This window comes from Dermacentor albipictus, chromosome 3, assembly GCF_038994185.2.
Source record: "Dermacentor albipictus isolate Rhodes 1998 colony chromosome 3, USDA_Dalb.pri_finalv2, whole genome shotgun sequence".
NCBI lineage: Eukaryota > Metazoa > Arthropoda > Arachnida > Ixodida > Ixodidae > Dermacentor > Dermacentor albipictus.
Window position 1 is genome coordinate 84,829,638 of NC_091823.1, and position 21,436 is coordinate 84,851,073.

Here is a 21,436-nt window from a genome sequence, read left to right on the forward strand (position 1 = left end):
AGGTGCTAATTATTACTGAGAAACTTCGTTAATATGTACCTCAGGAACATGGCATAAGTACGTACTAAACCGTAGCATGCACTAACTGGCAAATGCCCATCTGCAACACCATAGTAATTGTCACCTAATATATCCAATAAGAGATTTCTTTTTCCAAAGCAGTGAAAAACAATTCTGCCTCTTTCACACAACTGTGCAACAGAGCATGGGCAGTGCCAAATAGCATTTCAAAACTTTGAAAGACAGCAAAGTGCAGTGGCAGACCAGACAGTGTATCAACTCGTCAAGCTTTCCCCAATTTGAGTGTGTGTGTCTGTATAACAATCTACTGCTTGAGAATTGGTACTGCTTATCAAAACTTGCTGTCTTGTAGGACCGGTCTTCCTGTGCGATTTATGTGCAGTGTGTTGGTACAGTTGGACTTCGATATAACAAAATAGGTAAAATCAGCAATTTTCTTCGTTATATCGAAATTTCATTTAATTGAAATTCAACCTGCCATGCAAATAAAAATAAGTACAGTCGCTGATCGATTTTTCTTACTCAGAAGGAGGCCGCAGAGTTTTCAGATTTATCTAGCAATCAAAAAAGGGAAATTTGAATGAAAAAACAATTTATTTGGATGAATTTGGGTGTCGGCAACAAATGATATGGTTTTACGCCACGTCGACAGTATTTTCACATCGGCAGTACGAATTAAGCATAGTCAGCCACGCATTTGCGTGCACTCGTTTTTGCGGCTGATAGCGACACCCGAACTGAGACGATGCTATCATAAGCGCCAGCAGCGGGGAGCAAATGTTTCGTCTTCCTCTCACTCTAATGGGTCACCGAAACTTAAGATTACGCAACTACTGAACTGCTAAATACTAAATACTAGACGCGCCGTAAGACAGCTTGCATGATGCCACGCCGTCTCGGCATGCCCACTGTTTGCACACGCAGCAGATTGCCTCTAAAGCAGGGTGCACAGCTGCGTATGCGCTCAATTGCGCTTACAGCCATGCGCACACCATCCTCGTGCTGGGCTGCTTGCGTGCGCTGTCCTTGTGCCTGCACCACTCCTGGCTGTATACATTGTGCACTAGTGTGGCACGTAGCTTGTTGAGTATACACGGTGACTGCATGCTGGTCTATTTTCTTCAAGTGGTACACACTTGGACTCGTCCCGCTCAGAGGTAGCAGAGAACAGCGGTGTATATGGGTCATTGCCAGAGTTCTCCCCATTGCTCTGTTTGGCTGCTGACTGCATCGGGTGCTCCAGTTGACTGGTCAAGATTTCTAATTCTTTCAGAGAGCAACTCTGGGGTGCGTGTTCCTACATTGAGCATCGGTGTAACTGAGTGAGTGAGCGCAATAAAGGATGAAAGAGTGAGCGCGGAGCGCGACAAGGGTGAAAGACAGCGAGAGCAAAGAGAGCACAGAGAGGACAACAGAGGAGGGCACAGCACAAGAATGGAGAGGAAAGTGGAGAAGAGTATGGTGAATGGGTGAGGAGGAAAGTGGAGTGCCGCACAATACATGATCCACGGCCGTGAGCAGGCATGCGGTGAGCGCCTCCACCACTGGCGTGGGCTTATAAGCCACTGAGCATGGGCTATGTTGCTTGCGATGCCGTCACTAAAGAATGTGCTCCGCGCGAGCCATGCTTTCTCTCCGAACAGTGAGTGACGCAACCGATGGAACTGTTTCGTCTCCTGGTGCTGCTAAACGAGCTGCCTGAGGCTCAGCGCTGCTGCCAAGAGGACCCTGTCATTCAGAATCAGATTCTTTGATGCCATATATTGTGAACTCCAAACCTAGGCAGCTGTGCTCAAAATTTGCATTAGGGAGTATCGTAATCGTTGGTGACTTTTTTTTGCAATCCCGGGCATTTTTCTACCACGTGAGCAAATGTTTGGAATACTCCTACTTTTTTGATAATGACACACCCTCTCCTTCACAAGTCACTCAACTTAATCGTCTCCCTCACACATTTTTTCTTTTCCCCACAACGCCAGAAGAAATATATAACGTTATATGTCACCTAAAACCCACCAGTGCTGGAATAGATGAAGTTCTACCTGCTACCATTAAAATGATTGCCCACCTAATTTCTGATATCATGTCTCATATTACTAATTCGATATTCAAGACTGGCATGTTTCCTAACGAGCTTAAACGCGGTAAAGTCATTCCAGTTCTAAAGAAAGGTGACAGTACATGAATACATAACTACTGCTCTATATGTATTTTACCCTTTTTCAGCAAAGTTTTGGAGAAATTAATCGCAATGCGTCTAACCAAATATCTCACTAAATTTAACATTCTCTCTTCATGCCAATTTGGCTTTCGTAATGGATACTCCACAGATTTGGCACTCATACATCTAACTGACCAATTAAAAAAAATAATTGACGATGGTCTATTTTGCAGGCTCAGTTTTCATTGATCTAACAAAGGCATTCGACTGCTTAAACCACATTATCCTTTTTACTAAACTTGAGGCTATCGGTGTTCGTGGTCCTGCGCTCTCATTAAAAAGTTACTTATCAAATAGGGTTCAAATTGTGTCTGTATCTAACGTCTACTCCAGAGAACAAACCACTAACATTGGCGTCCCTCAAGGATCCATCCTAGGACCACTACTGTTTTTGATTTATATCAATGACCTACCTAACTGTTTGTCCTCTACTAAGTGCATTCTGTACGCTGATGATACTACCATATTTTCCTCTGATAAACACATGTCACTTCTTATTAACAAGCTAAATACTGATCTACAAAATGTTTTAAGTTAGTGTAATGCCAACCTATTATCCATTAATGCCACTAAGACTAAATTTGTTGTATTTTCCTCACATCAACAACATTCGGCATTCTCCCCTTCTTTAACTTTCGGCTCACACTCCATCTCTCCCAGTCCATGCTCATCTTTTCTTGGGATTTCTCTTGACTGCAGCTTGAAATATAAAGATCACATTTCTCACATCAAAAAGAAAATAGCATACGGTATTCACGTTCTAATTAAAACTCGTCCCTACTTTACACATAATACATTAATCTCGCTATACTACTCATTCATTCACTTTCATATTAACTACGGCATACTATGCTGGGGTAACACTTATAACACTCACTTGGCATCCCTCCAGGTAATCCAGAACCAGTCCATAAGAATAATTACAAGCAGTTCACGCTTTGCTAATGGAAAATCCTTACTACATGAAAACAACATCCTAACCATTTCAGAACTGACCAAATATAATCTAGGAATTTTATTCTACAAATATATGACTAAGGAACTACCATCAATCTGCTTCTCACCTTGTGACCTAATAGCTCGTAGTCACACTAGATTTGCACTCAATAATAATTTTCTTCTACCTAAAGTGCGAACTAACTATGGTAAACAGACTGCGGAATTTTCCGCTATATCGCTTTGGAACACTTTACCCCCTATCATCAAAAATGCAAATAATTTATACCAATTTAAAAAAGAACTAAAATCATTCATAATAAATACGTACTGAAACTCTCCTCATTTTTTTTGTATTCCGTTTTTTTTTTTATATTGTCCTGCTGTTAACAAGTGTTCTTATTACTCATATGCTATAAACATGTTTCGATATTACTCTTAGTTCTCATCTATACTACTGTTGCTTTAAACTTTGCATAACATCATAAGTGTCTTTAGCAGGAGGTCCCGATAGAGTCTTTGACTTTGGGACCTCCTTATGTATACTACGCACATGCAATTATCTGTATTTTTACTAATAAATAAGTAAATTGTGAAATTGTGAAAAGTGACCTAGAAGTTGAGAAAATCACACTTTTTTAGTGTGCTGCTGACAAAAATCGGGTAGGAAATCAGTCATCGGGAGGTGTCATTGCACCTTGAAGCATGACTTTCCATCAACATAATGCTGCCATTTTGGAACCATCATCAAGAGGAGAGATCTGACCTTCGAACAGCCATGGCACCGTATTTTGCAGTGCAGAAATAGAGCAAAAAAAGCAAAAGAGAAATTTAAGAAATGTGTCGGGATTTGTTACTGCTGCCATGCGGACACAGGAAGCACTCCTATTGGCTGATCCAGATTTGAATCACAGGCACTTGTTCCGCACGCATTTTTCGAGCGGTGAGCTGTGCATTTTTTGTCCTGATGAAGTTTTGTGATCATGGTAGGATCCATTGCTGGCTCGGGTTAGTTTCATTAAAGCATTCAAAATGAAAAATACTTGAATTCACAAACTATAATATGGCGTAATGGTTGTAATGGGAAGGAAAAGAGAAGCTTAGTCACTTGTGTACCTCGCTCAAAGTCCCAAAATAGGCACCTCCTAAATATTTCTTGGGCGAAATGTGGTCATTGTGCATTAAATACGTGTTGAATGCTTTTCCAATGGCATGACACTACATACACCGTTGAGCAGATAGGTATAGATGGCTAGCGTGATAGGGTTGTGGGGGGGGAGGGGGGGCATCAACAGGTCAAGCAGGTGCGCCTGTTGATGGCTATGTTGTTTGCTGAGGCGACCATACTTCCATGCATTTCCAACACTAATCCGCACCGCACCCTTGCCAAAGCCGGCACCATTGGTAGAAAATCTGTTTTATCTGTATTTTCCTAAGAACATTGAAGGGCTGCCTTTCCTGAAAGGTTTAGTATTTAGCAGTTGAGCATGCCACATTTTGAGTGCTGAAAATGGAAATGAAAAATCTTAGGTTGTGGATGAAGTGCAGTTCCAAATACAGGTTAGAGTATTTTCTGTAACTGATAATTGCCCAAAAGAAGCTTGAATTATATTCATGAAACAATAGCATTGTGTGGAAATGGAAAAATCGTCATCCAGCCAAATTTCTTTCTCAAATGTTCCTCCACTTTGTTGATTTTTGCAGAACTCACTTGCTCCATATGTGGGCATCTGTTTGTGCATGCAAATTTGCATCAGTGCTACTGTTTAGTTCAATGCATTGACGGGCTAGTTGGTGCGGATCCATAAATACTTTGTTTAGCGCAATACAATGGACACCAGAAAGGCGACAGGACAAGATGCTTGTCCTGTCACCTTTCTTGTTGCCGTTGTATTGCGCTAAACAAAGTATTTACTGTTTAATGTTTCTGCTGAACCAGAGCAGCCAAAGCTGCCCAGTAATGAATGCTATCTATGCCACGAACCACTTTGTTCCTTTTCGAAATGGCTTAAAGGTAAATGTCATGTAGACCACCTACACTATGTCCACAATGGGCACATTCTTTGCTTGCTAACAAGTATGCTTTTAGAGTAGTGCTGTCACAGTGGCGCACCACTATTTCTCAGTTTCTGCGCGCCGTGGGGATCGTACAGTCAAACCTTGATGTAGTGAAGTAAATCTAAAGTGTTTCTTACCAATATCAGCACGCAATTAATATATGTTTATAATGGGTATCGGATATAACCAAGGTATTCTTGTGTTAGGTGTTACTATGTCTAGGTTCACCTGTATTGTGGATGTTTTGTCTGCTGTTTGATGTCCGAGTGTGCCCACCTCCGCTGTGCATGTCATCAGTGCGGCCACAACTGATGAAGAGCGGCAGCACCTGCAAGAAGTGGGGCAGTTCCATCTTGGGGAGTTCGTCAACATCTTCCGGCATGGTTCGCTGGTTATGCAGCATCCTGGCGAGACGTCCTCGCCCACACAAGGCTCTGTGCTTTTTGGCACCGTCCATGGAGCTATTGGTGAGTCTACGTCACATTTTTCTGCCTGCCCACTTGCTTCTGTTCCTGTCATGTAATGTGATATATTGTGGCACACTGCTCTGCTATGAGAAGTAAAAGCCTGCAGTTACATGAGGATGAGGAGTTACACGAGGATGGTCAAGTTTGAAGAATGAATTGTAGGTGCGAACACAGACTGGTTACCTTGCTAGTTGCGAAAATCTCTTTAAATCTGTGCTTGACCTTGTGTCTTGGCATACAACAATTGAGCCTGACAGATGTCATTTCTGTCATTCCTTGCACTGCCTGAGCCTTTGCTCGCTGTGCTGCTCAGTGTCCCTCCCCCTGGCAAGGCTTCTGATGGAAGACACAAAAGGACATAGATGAATGCTAAATGGCAGACTGTGAAACTGTGGATCCTCTGCCAAAATACTACAGCTTCCAACATATGTGGAGTTCAGTTACCCACGCAGTACAGCAACTGTGATTAAATATGCTTCTGCATGCTTGTTGAGTGGCTGTTTATCAAACTAGTGCTCCCGCTTAAAGCTGGAAAGCTTCCTACTCATTGTAAGCACATTTTTTTAAACAGATTTATTCATAACATAGTGTAGATCATGCTGACAACACTCATATACTTATATTTTAGGGGATGTTAAAGAACCCCTGGTGGTTAAAATTAATTCAGAGGCACCCACTACAGCATCCCTCATAGCCAGAAGTGGCTTAGGGATGCAAAACACCATCACTCAATCAATGTGCTATTGGTACTTAGTGAATGAGTGTCCTCTGCTTTGCTGCAGAGTTGACGGGATGTGTTGAGATTGGGTCAACCTTGCTGATTTTCCTGTTTGACGCTGGCTGGAGCTGTTTACGTGTTACCTCAGAAAAAGCAGATTATCAGCTTGCACCTACTTGACATTCTGAGCTTAGGTTTCTGGTTGCTGTTTGGTGCTGTCTCTAAACTGCATAACTGCTGCTGCTTTTTATTTTTCGTCATCAGGTCTTGTGGCCCAGCTGCCGTCAGACTTCTACACCTTCCTCCTTGAGGTCCAAGAAAATCTTACAAAAGTGATCAAGAGTGTGGGAAAAATTGACCATGCCTTATATCCTTTTGCCTGTCTAAATTTATTCCCTGTTGTAGATGGGAACAGGTTACTGTAATTACAATCATGCTGCATTTAGGCGAATAAGCGAGTTGTTTTTCTTGAAAAACTGCACAAGGTAGGAAGAATGTGCTTGCAGTCCTCTGCTAATGTCACTTTCAGCACTCACTTGCCTGGATCACATTTGACTGTCACTTGAACAACTCAGTTTATCTCTTGAGAGAAACTGCTGTACAAGTACTGTGACAGGGATACTGTATTTACTCAATTCTAATGTGCCCTCGACTGTAACGCGCACCCATATTCTATGACCAAAACAAGGCAAAAAAAACAATCGCCCTCGATTGTAATGTGCACCCGTTTGCCATGACATAAAAAAAAAAAAGTCCTTTACAGTGCCGCGCACCTCATTATTTCATACAGAAATACAACTTTCTCTCATTTGGAAAAACAATGATTTACTCCCAATACACTAAAGTTGCAATAAAGAAAGGCGCAGTTTCGCTGGAAAGCAAAGCATCGATTATTGCGATAGCAAATTAGTTACTATATTTACTCGCATAATGATCACACTCCATAATGATTGCACCCCGAACTTGGCGCAGCGATATGTCGTGTGCCAAGTCTAGCTAATAATGATTGCGCTTACCATCTGTCGAATGCTATGCGAACGACTCTTCAAGACAAACCAAGTGGTCTGCACGCGCCAAACATTCTTAAGCAGATGGTCCGTTTCACTCCGTTCATCACTTTCTGCACTTCCAAGACAAAAAAAAAAAAAGCTGCAACCAAAGTAGCCTTTATTATGTGTAGGCTTTATAATAGTTATGGTCAACAACAACAACAAAAAAGGCGCGCACTTCAACTCGACGTACGTCACAAGTTCGTTGACAGGAGTGCACAATCAAATTTAAAAGGGTCTGACCCTGAGCTTGTTGGTAACGCTTCATTACTGGGAAACAGCGTTAAAAAGTTTAGACAAGACGGACAGGCGTTTTCCTGTTTGTCTTTCTTGTCTGGTTCTTTTTTTTTTTTTTGCTGTTTCCCTGTAATGAAGCAGTGCACAATAAGTTTGTTATTGTCAGCACATCCAGAAGAGCAAATTTGAGAAATGTGGCTAAGTTGCACGTCAAAAAAGCCCACATGGGCATAAATAATACCGGAGTCATCCGCTACGGTGTACATCCTAATCAGTGTTCCAAGTTCTAACCAAGTTCCCCAAATTAATTTTTTTCTATGTTTAGAATAATTCATTCAAGAGTATGCACGTTGATACCATGGATTCCAGGGCAGCATGGTTTATAAAGAATTAGCCGTCTCTCAATTCATGTCTTCTAGAATTTGAAACTTCTGCATAGAATCGTATGTGAAACGTGCGATGCATAATTTTTATTTGACTATAAACAGTGAAATATATGAACATTAACTTACTTTATTAGGTGGAGGTGCTTCTATTTATTCAGAAACTAATCATACGCAGCACTCCTCCGAGCGCTGCTTCATATGAAATGAAAGTGGGAATGCTGCTTATTGTGAATAATAGTAGCGACGGTTTGTTGAAGCAGAAGTAACAAAAGTGAATTGGGTTACTAGTGGCTTCAGCAAGAGATGAACTGTGACTGCTGACTGAGAGAAGTACTGCACGCTTTTGTATAGAAAAGGTAGCAAAGCGCCTCAGAAATCATAAATCACATTTTACAATTTTGTAACACAGACAGTGGCTTAAGGTTTGTCGCTAAATACAGTAGCAGGCACTCTAAAAAACACAGGCTGCAAAGCATGCTCCCACCATTGTGGCCAGGGAATGTCTGGACCCGGGCGCACCAGCCCCCTACAACTCCCTAGTCATGAGTGCCTCCTAGTGGTGACTCAACATTAGTGAGATGCACTGCGCGCTTCCGTCGAAGCGCCTGTTCTTTCACCGTGGCCTAAACGCACGTACTACAGTACATGGAGGAAGCTAGGGCAGCTAGGCTCTAAGCGCATTCAAGGTGGACATTTTGAAATGCCACAGCCGATATGGTAACACAGATTTAGGGTCGTGATTCTAACGCATACACAATTTTTGGACCTGTTTTACCGGTAAAAAAGTGCACGTTAGATTTGAGTAAATATGGTACGTCCCAAATGGTCAGACTGCCAACTTGAAACAGTCTACCCTGTTGGAAGGATGGACCAGTGCCTTAAAGGTGCTGCAACTTCGTGGCGCCCACTAGAACTGTTTCTCTAGATCACTATGGTAGCTAAATGTGTCTATGCTTCATCTTGTTTAAAGTGGCCATGACGTGAAACTTTTGAGCTTGAATTGTGCATTTCATGTTAAACTGTACGCATCCCACAGCAGGCTGGCAAAATTTGAGCTCATTCGGTGTGATAGAAAAGTTGCATTTAAATTTTAGTTGAACTGTACAGCAGTTTGGCTACGCTGAGTGGTGACAAAATGAATTGACACACCCAGAAACGGCATTTTTGGGCAACAAAAGCTGGTCTCGAAGGCCATGATTCGTGTGTACTGCGAGCACTGGAAGTGATTGCAGTATCTAGAAATATGTCGTGGCCACAGTGTATCGTTTTGTTTTTGCCTGCGCATCTGGTAGTTTGCTGCTGCGCCATTGGATGCCAGAGCATGTGGAGCAAGACGTTTGATGTGGTCTTGCACTGTTTCAGTGCAGACGACACAGTAGTGGCCCCCTATTTTCTGATGTCACACAGTGTCAAACAGTCACTGTCGGTAGGAGGGAATTAGAGGCAACTATTTCATATTGAAATTTTGAGTTAAAATGTGCGCGAGAGCCGAGGTTTTTTTTTTGTGTGTGTGTGTATAGCCATATTGGGCCCTCTGTCAGTTGCAATGATGAACTGAGAATAGTCGGACAACCATATCATGGTCTTAATGGCACTTGCTCACACCCATGTGCTTTGTTCATTCACGCATGATGTGTATAGTTGTGGGAGTCACAGGAACTGAATTCTATCTTGTTATTAATCTTGCAGCACAAGCTTTTCAAACGTGTAGAATGATTCACACCAACCTTCGTACTGTTCAACACTTTTATAAGGGAGTGTTTGGGGCTTCTGAAATCATTTACTATACAGGTCATTTCATTATAAAAGTTACGCACCGCACAGCTCACAGTAGAACTGTGACAGAATTATTCCTTTGTTATACAGGTCATTTCGTTGTAGAGGCACTTGACTGTTACTATGTTGCTTTGTTTTGCCAGCTGAAGATCACCAGACTTCTTATCTTTTAAAAAATTGCAGTAGATTCAACAAGTTGAAATCTATAGACCGTGTTATTGAGGGTGTTGCCATTTTGCTATCACAGCACCATCTATCATCCAGCGCCATGCTGGTATGTGGGATTGCACTGGAGGGTGCACGGCGAGCGTGCTGTTGACGATGAGTGACAAGTTTTTGCGCTTCCCCCAGAGGTGTCAACAAGTTTCTTGGGTTGGGAAACTTCTTAGTGTGTCATCACATAGATTCTAGCTTCGATATAGCCACAATATCGAGTCGCAATGGGCCTAGAGGCGCTCTCGCAGCTCTGCCCACGATCGAAATAGGAGGCAAGTCAAGTCTGAATGTTGTCGATATATAACGTGTACATGTAACATGTTATTATTGTATGTCTAGCCTTGAATTCTATTTAGGTATCACTCAGGCATCAACAATCAGGGGTGTCTCCATGTGTCATGCGGTGTGCTGCACAAGCGTGCATCCCAAACCAGATTACTGCGAAGCTCCAAGGAAACGCATTTTGCTAGCTTTCGTGCTCCTAAAATTTCTGTGGTACGATTTTCTAAACATTGTTTATCTGGAACCCGGGCATCAAGCTTTACAAAATAAAGAAGTGTAAAATAACTCTATTGAAAGGGCTGTTAACATGGATAAAATGAGCTGGTGACAGTGGCCGTGAATATGCCATGATCAACCAGACGCGCGCGACATGTTGAAAGATTATGTGCACTCTTAGGTCTCAAATGGTGCCTGTACATGCAAGAGCACCTCGCCAACTCAAGAAAGCTGAAAAACAAACAACTACTCTTTGTAGCAGCAGATTTCTTTGGTGCAGTAATACAGGCGCAATGAGCGGCATCAACAACTTGCTGGCGAGATTCGGAAGCACGGGAGAGCCCATGTGAGCTATGGCCAGCCAGCGCACAGTAGGCATGGCTTTGGTTACAGAATGGAAAAGAACACACCTTCATTTCTTAGTCATGTACTGTTTTCATAATGCGTCCTTGGTCAACTTCCTCCAGAATGTTGCTTGCCAAGCTTGATAATCTTAGAACATGTTTGAACAGAAGTTTAATGTGCGCGCCCAAGGAAATAGTTAACTTCTTCCATTCGCAATAGTTGACCGACTCGAATACGCGCCTTTCTTTCATAATCCAGTTTGGTCATATGCGCCGAGTTCCGAGTTTGTCGCCATGCGCTCATTGGGAACAAAACCTTCCAAACAGACACACGATGGCATCAAGTCCTTTCTGTTTATGCTGGCAATACACAGCAGATGCTTCTCTGCTATCGCAGCGGCAATGTCCACGAAGTTGCTGCAGCTGAAGATGCACTTCACGCTGGCTTCCGAAAGTTATTTTTACAGCCAAATACAGCAGAGTTGTAGTCCGTCAACCTTGTCATCTAACATTGCAGAAATGCCAGACCGAACATGTTAGAATCACACTAATTCGCAATTGAACCACTACCTTTCTAAGCTGCCACAGGGAGAAAACTGCATATGCACATACCAGTGCAAGGGGGAGAGCGGCACGGCGCTCTGGTTCTAGGCTGCGTTCCTCCTTGCTGATAAAACAGTCTACATTCAGCGGAGCTTTGTGTGATTGCATAAAGAGTTGAAACACAAGTACACGTACGCATGCACACGCACAGGCACATGCAAATTATACCGAGGTTTTTGTTAAGCAGAGTTACTGACTACTAGCAAGTCCGATGGATGCCTTGAACGCATCATGGTTTCAGTGGCAGCGTACGTATACGTATGTTGCGCAGTTCGAATCTATTCTATCTGCAAGAAGCATTACCCTGCAGCTGCAGATGCACGAAGGCAATCTTTGTTTCTTTTTTTTAATTTTTTCCCCCTGCACAACCAGTGCCGCGGATGTGCGGAGGCAAGCCCCATCTTGTGATGGTGCAAAGAACCCAGTGGCACGTGCGGCGCTCATACTCCTCTGTGATTGGTTGGCCTATTTGGCAAGGAAACAGCCAGGTCAGAGTGCCCAAGGTCACCAAACCCGGGGAGGGTCACGAAGAAAAGCTTCACTTTTAAAAAATTGATGCATGTGAGTGAGTTTGCCCTGTGTCAAGGTAGGTAAGTTTTTGTGCTTGCGTCATCATTGGAAAAGCTTCCTTGACAGTTTTCTGTGCACCTGGCGGTCGCTTTCAACGGAGAGGAAGACTGAACAGGCAGTAGGTTTTATAGATGGCGACCTCATCGAGAGCTTTCTTGACCTCAGTCGGGACAAGATGCAGGAGGTTGTTCAAGGAATTCAGGTGAGCTTGTAGGTTGGAATGAGGCCGATGACGTTCACTGTGCTGCTGTGATGTGAAATCCCACCTCTGGAAGCTCTCTTAACATCAGCTGTCCCAAATTGATCTTGCCACACTGTATTCAGCATTTGAGTGAATGCAATAAGTTTTGAGTCCAGAGAGAGTCAAAGGCAATTTGAGAACACTTCTTTTCGGCCCATGGAACAACCTGAGCATCCTTATCGACTGGTCCATTTATAGCGAAATAAGTTGAATCCACTTCTAAAAAACCCAGATATAACAATCTATCGGCTATAACGACCACATTTCAGTGCATTTATCGGCGTTCTATTACAATGAACACTTTGAATCAGGTCACGATAAAAAGAGGGCACATCTGAAATACCAAAGCATGGAAGTGCCACCAAACTTGGCGCACTGTAGCACACATCCTGCTACAGTCCAACCACGACGATGATACGGCCTTCGACATGAGCAAGTGACAGCCTTGCGCGCATTTCAGAAGCTGCGAAGGTCACACGCTCTCAAAGCACGCCTCCAAGGAGGAGGCGTACAGCATAGACACCATGGTGAGGGGCGTGCACTGGTTCCTGTGCGATATCAGATGCCACAATGGCGTCACTCTCATTCTTACGCAATTGTTCATGCGGCACCATGTAGATGACTTCTATTTCAACGACTTGGAACGACCAGCTGCCGTATATACTCGTGTAATGGCTGCACCCATGCAACAACCGCAGCTAGAACTTTGCAAAAAAGATTCCCCAGAAATGCATTTAGAAATTACCCGTGTATAAGCTGCACCCTTGATTTTTTAGAAGGCAGGCAGTGTTATCTGTTTTGTAGTGTGAGAATTCCGGGGGAGGGGGTCGGGGGGGGGGGTCTTTTTTTTTTTTTTTTTAATTGGCGGTGACACAAGGCAGCTGTGCCAAGTTTTCGGCGCCTCCAGGTTACGATAGCACAGCCTCCCAGATTTAGTGGCTGCCCCCGAGACACTGTTGTGGCTGGTCTCTGGGGCATCACCATTTATTCCAGCCAGCAGGTGACACCTACGGGAATAGCCAAGAATAGACAGAGCCAGTAGAAACAAGTACTGTAGTTCAACAAAAACAAGTACCGTTGAAAATATGTAAAAAAAAAAGATGTGCCTTTTTCTGCGTGTAATAGCCACAACCCTGATTTTTCACCCCAAATGTAGGAAAAAACTTGCAGCCATTACACAAGTATGTGCGGTATGTCCTTCCAACATGGAAACAATGGCAGCTCAAGTGTTCCTGTCGATGTGGCCTGAGTTGGCGAGAACCCTGCGCAACATGCTGCCACCACAGTGTTGCAAATAATTGGCAATTACTATGCCGTTATCAGGAGAGCACGGTTTGGCTGTGCTTCCTTTACGCATTGCTGATTGCTGACAAGGGTTCGCAGTGACCTTTTACCTTTCAAACATCGCAGTTCCTTCTCCCAAAACAACAGAGATAGTGTAATTTTGCGGCTCTTGTGTGGCTGATGTGCAGTCGTCGTGCCGAGACCACAATGTCAGAGACGTTTGCAGAACGGCAGCATGCCACAGTAGTTGTGAAAGTTTACGCTTTCGGCCAACTAGAACGCTTTGATGTCTTGTGCAGAATACAGTCATGACCCACCGGTAGCAAAATATCTCACAAGCTCTTGAATAAAAAAAATGGCAGCTGCATTTGCAGTTTTGAAATGGCCTAATTGGAACCAAGTGCCGTTTTGAAAGTTGCATATGATGTTGCATTTTGTTCTTTAGATGGACATTCTTGACAGAAGTTTGTAGCTCGGTGTGGGGGTACACCGAGAACAGAAAATGACACTGAAAATAGGGTTTTTGCACCAAAGTGCTGCGGCATTGTAAATACTGACGGCAGCTTCAGTGCACCTAGCTTTTGAGCCTCCTCATGGGCAAGGCCGTATGTAACGAACTGCTGATATAATGACCACTTCTTACAGAACCATCTAGTTCGCATAAATGAGTTCGGCTGTATACAATTGCAGGCAGTGCGAGCGTGCCTACATATTAGACGTGTGTAAATGAGAGACTTAAACAAAGACATCTAAGATCCAATGTGCACGTATCTGAAGAACCAAATATTGTAGTGTGATGAAGGTTGGAAACAATAGAAGGGGTGATGGAACTGATGCATGGTCAGAGTTGCAAGCATGGGTGTTGGTCAAGTGCATTATGAGGGGATTGCAATTTTGACCCTGCATGCAGTGTGAGAGGAATACTCGATGTAGTGGGTTTCAGCCTTGTACATATAGAGTGATATGCATATACCTTCAAAAATGTGCTAGTGAATTGTAAGCCAACTAAAGGAACCACAAGATAATGTTGAAATTGTAACAAGTATGGCAGGTTTGTTGTCACATTTGTCTTCACTACCTCACAGTCAGTAGGCACTGAAAGTGATGTCCTTGAATATTTTCATTCCAAAATGCTGCTGCAAGTCTTAGTCATATGAAAGCTGCTATAAAAGGCACTGCTACTGCTTTAGTGTGTGGCAGTTCTACCTTGTGTACCTCTTATTTGGGACTGTGGGTGCTTGCGTCTCAGTGCATGTGTAGCATTGCTACTGTACTCGCTTGACGAAGACATCTGGTCAAAGATGATAGAGAGGTCTGGTCAACTCTGAACACTAAGGATGATGTGGGCTCTATGCTGTCTGATACCATCTTGTTTCTGCTTTCTCTGCACACTTGCATAAAATTTGTAGATAGCTGCCATAAATACACGTGTTCTTACAGCATTACGAGGAAACAATTACTAAACCAAACTCTGGTAGTTGTCAGTTATGCATGTTTTCAAAATGACAGCCAGCCTCCCCCAATTTCCCATTATTTGGCTGTTTGGTGCATGGATGCTTTGGAATAAATTTTGTCACCGAAAACATTATTAAATGCATAAAAAGTGGCTGTTTCCTATCTTCATATTTGAAATCCCTTTTAATTTGTTCAGCGCAGTAGAACCTCATTTGTACATCTTGGAAAAAAATGCAAGAAAAGAACATACTAACCGGGAAAACATATGTTCCAAAGTCACTAAAATATTTGACAGACTTAACTAGAGTTCACATCTACATAATGCGAAACATTACGCGAATTGTTGCAGCACATGGCGCCGAGACGCGCCCTTCTGGTGGGACCTGAACAACTCTAGATATATGTTGTTTTTGCAGCTTCAGCAAGCTAACGTTCACGCTCCTTGAATGAATTTGGCCTGGGTCAGCACCTTCTTCGGGTGGAGCATTTTAGCAGGAAGTTTTCATGTGGCTGCTCGGCGAGAATTGTTGTGGCACGAGATGCTGATGCATGTTGAGCTCATGGGCCCTGAGTGACTCAAGACGCATGTTGTCGTTTTAAGGCGGTGATGGAAAACCGAAATGAAATCGAGCTGGTTGGCAATGCCATGATACGATGCCAAGATGCTGCCAGCGCAAAACTTGACATTGCTTTTGCGGCACCTGCAGCAGAAGACAGCGGTGTGTTTGCGTTATCGCCTATTGAAAGCATGCAGTATGCTTACAATGACACTATGCCACGTGTGCTATGAAAGAAATAGGCGAAGTTGCATATCGTGATTGGTTGGCAGCGATAGCTGGGAATGGCAGCTTGCGAGGGCTCGTGAGGAAATTGGCTGGTACCAGATTAAAAAGGCGAGTGCATGGTAGCATTTTCATGTCACACGGGTAGGCAAGCACTGCAGGGAAGCCAACCCAACAGGGGCCTGCTAATCTTGATTGTGCGCGCCTCGCACTTGTTATTGTTTACATGGGATCTAGTGGCCTGAAAGTGTATGATACGATTGCAGTTTGTTGACATACTGAACGTTGGTGCCAAAAGAACATGTTTGTCGGGGGTGTATTAACTGGCAAAGAAGGCATAACTGTATTGGATTATTTGTTGTGTTCTCAGTCGCAAATGTATCAATGAGGTTCTACTGTACATACATAGTTATTTCTACAGTGTCTTAATGTATTTCAGTAGCTTACTTGTTTCTGAATGTTTGACTGTCCCTGAAGTGCCTTTTTGGTACTGAAGTGCTGCTTTATTTTGAGACTTCAGTGATGGCTTCTTCTTGCTCACAGATGGACGATGGCAGTGGCATGAAGAGGGATGCTGGTGTGGACGACCTCATCAAAATCATTGAAGAGCTGAGCCGTATTCATTGAGAGTGCTTGTGTGTGTGTGTGTATGTTGTTTTTCGGGGCTTTCCCACGAACTGCGTCATTTGCCGTCACTAGCTGCCATGGTACTTCTATCATCACCATTCATCATTCTTAAAACACATCTGCGACCATTAGATCACACTTCGGTTTCCTCTCCCTTGAAGGCATAATTTATGCCTTTCTTCTTTTGAAGTCCATCTCCTCCCAAGCAGCTCAGTGCATAAGAGTGCTAGTTTGCTGTAGGAGCATTTTGCGTCCAGTTTGTTCACCTGATGATGCATGTGCTGAACCGCAAATACAGGCTCGTCCACTTTTACAAGGAACACATTGTTGGTATTCCACTAATAATGATAGCATGTCAGGTATAACAAGAAAGCCACCAGACATCTGTCTGCTGGATTTCTTGTTATATTTTTAATTAATATAAATTCTTGTTATATATATTTTTATTAATATTCAATTTGTTGTAATTTCTGTTTAGTCTTTCATAAGTCAGTAAAACTTTTAAGCTATATTGGGCTATGTATTGACTAGGTGTTTCCTCTAATAGTGGGCAACCCTGTACTTTGTGGTATGCATCAGCTAGAAAACAGATCACCTGCAATCCCTGCATGGCCCTTTGCGTTGGTCATGTAGCTTGATAGTTTTCAAATGCAGTAAGGAAATCTGTACGGAAAAATATTTGTGGAAGAAAGGAGGGTGTTGACAGCCATTGCTACATAACTGGAGGAAGATGAAGAGCCGATGCCACCAAGCTGACAATTTCTGAAGTATGTGTCAAAGCAGTTACAAAAGGAGTTTTTGAGGAAACTGGCACAGTTTGCCACTCTTTTTAATGGGCATTTGACTGAAGAAGCTGCAGCAGCTGCCAGTTTTGTAGTCCACTGGTATCATGCCGGTTTGCTTAATTCTAAAAAGCTTCTGCTCCAAGTATATGTCTGACGCAATTTTTGACTTCTGTGTGCACACCTCTCAAGCTTCACTCAAGCATGTTATATGTGGCTACTTGTGCATCTCCCCACCTGTCGGGGGTGTCGCAGTGCATAGTGTCCACTTACAGGTGAATCCCGGGGCGATTGGGTTTCGTTGAAGATTGTCGTCTTCTTTTATGAAGTGCTTGGAAGCCATCATGTTGTACTTGTGATTCAGCAGAAGGCAAGTTGTGTGCCTTCTTGTCTTGCAACGTGGATGTACAGTGCATGAAGACCTTGCATAGGACACTAGAATAGCAGAGCAGAGCAATCGATATGAAGCAGTGGCTAACTGGCCTTGAAGTACTATTGCCCTTGCGTATACATGGCCTCATGTGCTACTGCAGCCACACGTGACACGAGCCTTGCCTCTCGAGCCTGGCAGCCACTGTCGGCTATCAAATTTTTTGCTGAAGAGCAATGCGGCACTCGAATGCTCTACACAACACAGTTGGGGCCTGTGCCACTCTATGAAAATTGCTTGCTCCCTGCTTTCTATTTTGTCAACATCATTTCCTCTCTCACCACATGATTAGTGCGAGGATGTGGGGTTATATTTAGGTGCCTATTTTTTAATGAAGCAATACACTATGCACCCAAGATGTGCAAGATTTTATTTCAAAGCTATGGCAAGGTGATTACACTAAATTAACATGTCTTGCCTTGAAACTTGTGTAGGCGAGTTCTGCGAGTTTGTATAGGAAAGATCATACTCCAACTTGGGGTGATGCCAAATTGGAGAAAGATAGCTCACTGCTTGAAAATTAGGCTGTGCTATATTTAAATTCTTGTTGTTATGGTTGCAGCCTGCTTAAATGTTTTGTCATTGTTATTGTATTTCTAAACTTCCTAAAACCAATAACGAAAACCTGCTGAGCTGGGCTGAGCACAAAGAGAAGCTTAGTGGACTTGTGTCAAATTTGCTTCCCTTTGTCAGTGAAAAAGGTTTCCGTTGGCTTCAGTAAACATTATACATGTTTATTTCCCTTACCATTTAGGAAAATTATTTACTTAATAAAAACACTCGTGGTAAAAGTTTGCCCCTATTTGCTATACCACTCAGTTTTGACAGCAAATAAAATCTGCAGATTCATCCACCAAGTCCAAGACTTCAGTAGCAGCTGCTGCAGTGTCTATTTCATAGGTTAACATAAGGTTAATAGCGCAAGAATTGTGCTTGGTTCTTGAACTATCATGCAAGTCTGGCCTTGCAAAGCATTCTGTACCAGTGCTAGACCTGTTGGCAGTACAAGCACTAAGAGATGCAAATTTTGTGCAACTGGGAATCAGCATGGAGCTCCTGTATTTCGTATAACTATGCTGTAGAAAATTCTTTGTCATTATGCACTGTATCACTGTCATAGTTCAGTTCCATCACTGCCGAAATAATGTATACAAGTTTGATTTTGACATTGAGAACAAATATGAGTAACGAAGGGTAGAGACTTGGACATGCTGGTGGCTCACGTTAAAATAAGAACAGAGCAAGAGACGGACAATCGAAGAAAGACGCATGGGCAGCGCTGTGTCTCTCTTTCCTTGTTTGTCCCTGTCTCTCATGCTGTTATTATTTTAAATGAGTAAACTACATTTCTGTGGCAGCTGGAGCAAGTTATGTTTAACATCAGTTTCTGTTCTTAATGTTGCACTCATTTATTTTTATATTTTGGCATGCACTTCGTTTGTTTCTCTTTAACATCCTATACTCCATCGACCTGCGCTGTGCAGTGTATAATTTATGGCATGTTAGGCTTCACTTTGGCAAATGTATGCACGGTGGTGTTGCATCATTGCTTAAGGTCTCGGCTTTTAATGATGTTTAAGTGAGCCCCACTTACCAGTCAAAGTAATGGCCTATCAAAATAAATTACAAGGCATTTGTTTGGAATGCACACATGCTATTTGTGAAGGTGCAGATTGGCACAGAGCTGCAGTTTTCCCACTTTGTAAACAAGAGCATTTGTACAGATTTGTTTTCCTACTGTGCTTTTTATTCTTTCTGCTTGTGTTGTGTTCTCTTTCAGCTTGCACAGACTTGTGGAGAGTTAAAGAATAAAGGTTTATATGTTGAAATAATTCACATCGGAGTGCTGCCCCATCACCATTGCTTATAACTATGTAGCCTTGCATGTTGCAGGAGGACGGTAGCTTGCAGCTGTCTTGACACATCCTTTTTACTGTGCTGTTAATTCAGTTGGAGGTGCAGCATTAGATGTTCCTCCTTGCATTCTTGTTTTGGCAGCCCTTGAATTTTTGTTTTAGTATGTCAGGGTGACCAAAACTGCCTTCAAAGCAATTGCATTTATGTAGCTGGATGTGGTTGCAGTTTTCATCCATTTATTTTAAAGCAAAACTTCCATTATCGTGATTCGAACGTTGGGCTGCCAGCGCAGCAGCTCAATGTTCTAAACATTAGTCCGCAAACTTTTTCCTTATTTAGGCCACAAATGCACGTGTTTCTCTCGTGCCAATGCGAACTAGCTCTTTCAAATGGTCATCACGTGCTGATTATAATGACAATTTTCACACCATGGGCACATACCAACGACGACAATTGGTGAAGAAGTGGGCAGTACGGAACCTTGCCACCCAATAGCTCTTTGAGGTGATCGCTGCTTGTTGATGATTGGGATTTCTTACTAAGGCATGTGGCCACAACAAGGGATCAGTCAAGAAGTGTGAATGCATGTTAATAATAATCGTGATGCTGATTGCCTGACAATAGGGCATATCTAAGTAGCAGGTGGTACAATGCCCCATGCCAAAGAGAGGAAATTGGCCAAGAAGTGGACGGTACATATTGTGACAATGCCAACTATCTTCGAGACAATAGGTGCAAGTTGATGATTATGATTTTCGTACTGATAGACAAATAACCACAATGAATGATCAGCCAAGAAACATGTCAGGATGTTGGTTATGATGACGATTTCCATATTATGGCCCATACCCACAACAGGGAAACGGCCAAGGAACGTGTCCAAGTGTTCATTATGGTGATAATTTTTATACTATGCCACATAACCGCAACGAGTGATCAGCCAAGAAGGGGCCAGTATATTTAAAATAAGAAATATGGAAATATAAGCCAATATAAGATTTGTCACATAGAGCAGCGCGGATAAGTGAGAGCATGTGTGCACGTCGGCTTCCTTTCATACCAAAGACGAAGGATCGAAATGGACAATTTTATAGCATTTTATTAACCGCTTCATGAAAGCTTCGCTCCACGTAGATTCCATCCAACTTCTGCGTTGAATCTATCTGTGTGTGTGTGTGTATATATATATATATATATATATATATATATATATATATATATATATATATATATATATATATACTACTAAGGCATGTGATGCCTTATATATCTCATCTAACTATATCACTATATATATAACTATATATATGTAACTATATTAACTATATTATATATATCACCTAACTATATCTCACCTAAGATAGGGCAGGCTCAAATGACAACAAAGCAGAATGCAAAGAAGGTAAAATAAATATATATATATATATATATATATATATATATATATTTATTTTTATTTATATTTATTTATTTATATTTATTTTTATTATATATTTATATTTATATTTATTTTTATTAGGTGAGATATAGTGCCTGAAATTCAAAAACAGTTCAAAATAATCTGGGTGTGTATCACTCGACCTGGGGAGCAGTAGGATCACTTAGAGTGAAAAGAGCACGTTCAATGGGTGAGCAAGTGCAAAAATTGTCATTTATTACGAACATATATACAGTTTTATTATGGCAACTGTTGGTCTGCGCATAAATTCTCATTAGGGGAGTCGAGCTGTATTGCAGTACAAAGACCATCTTGCAGACAAAGACCCTATAGCAGAGATACACTTAAGCATTTTTTTAAAACATGGAAGACGACCTCAACGAAAATTGTCTATTGTATTTTTCAAGGTGGTAGGCATTAACATCTCGGAATGCTAACAA

The 21,436-nt window shown here is 42.3% G+C and overlaps 1 protein-coding gene across 1 annotated transcript in view; it reads left to right on the forward strand.

Annotated features, from left to right (window-relative positions):
* The window catches only part of LOC135898888 (DNA damage-binding protein 1-like), a 62,014-nt gene extending 42,477 nt beyond the window's left edge, over positions 1-19,537 (forward strand). The window contains exons 19-22 of the mRNA XM_065428082.2: positions 5,534-5,703; positions 6,686-6,788; positions 12,179-12,302; positions 16,406-19,537. Coding sequence (XP_065284154.1) covers positions 5,534-5,703; positions 6,686-6,788; positions 12,179-12,302; positions 16,406-16,489 — 481 coding nt within the window. The 3' untranslated portion in view covers positions 16,490-19,537. The remainder of the gene's footprint in view (positions 1-5,533; positions 5,704-6,685; positions 6,789-12,178; positions 12,303-16,405) is intronic.
* The last annotated feature ends 1,899 nt before the right edge of the window (positions 19,538-21,436 follow it).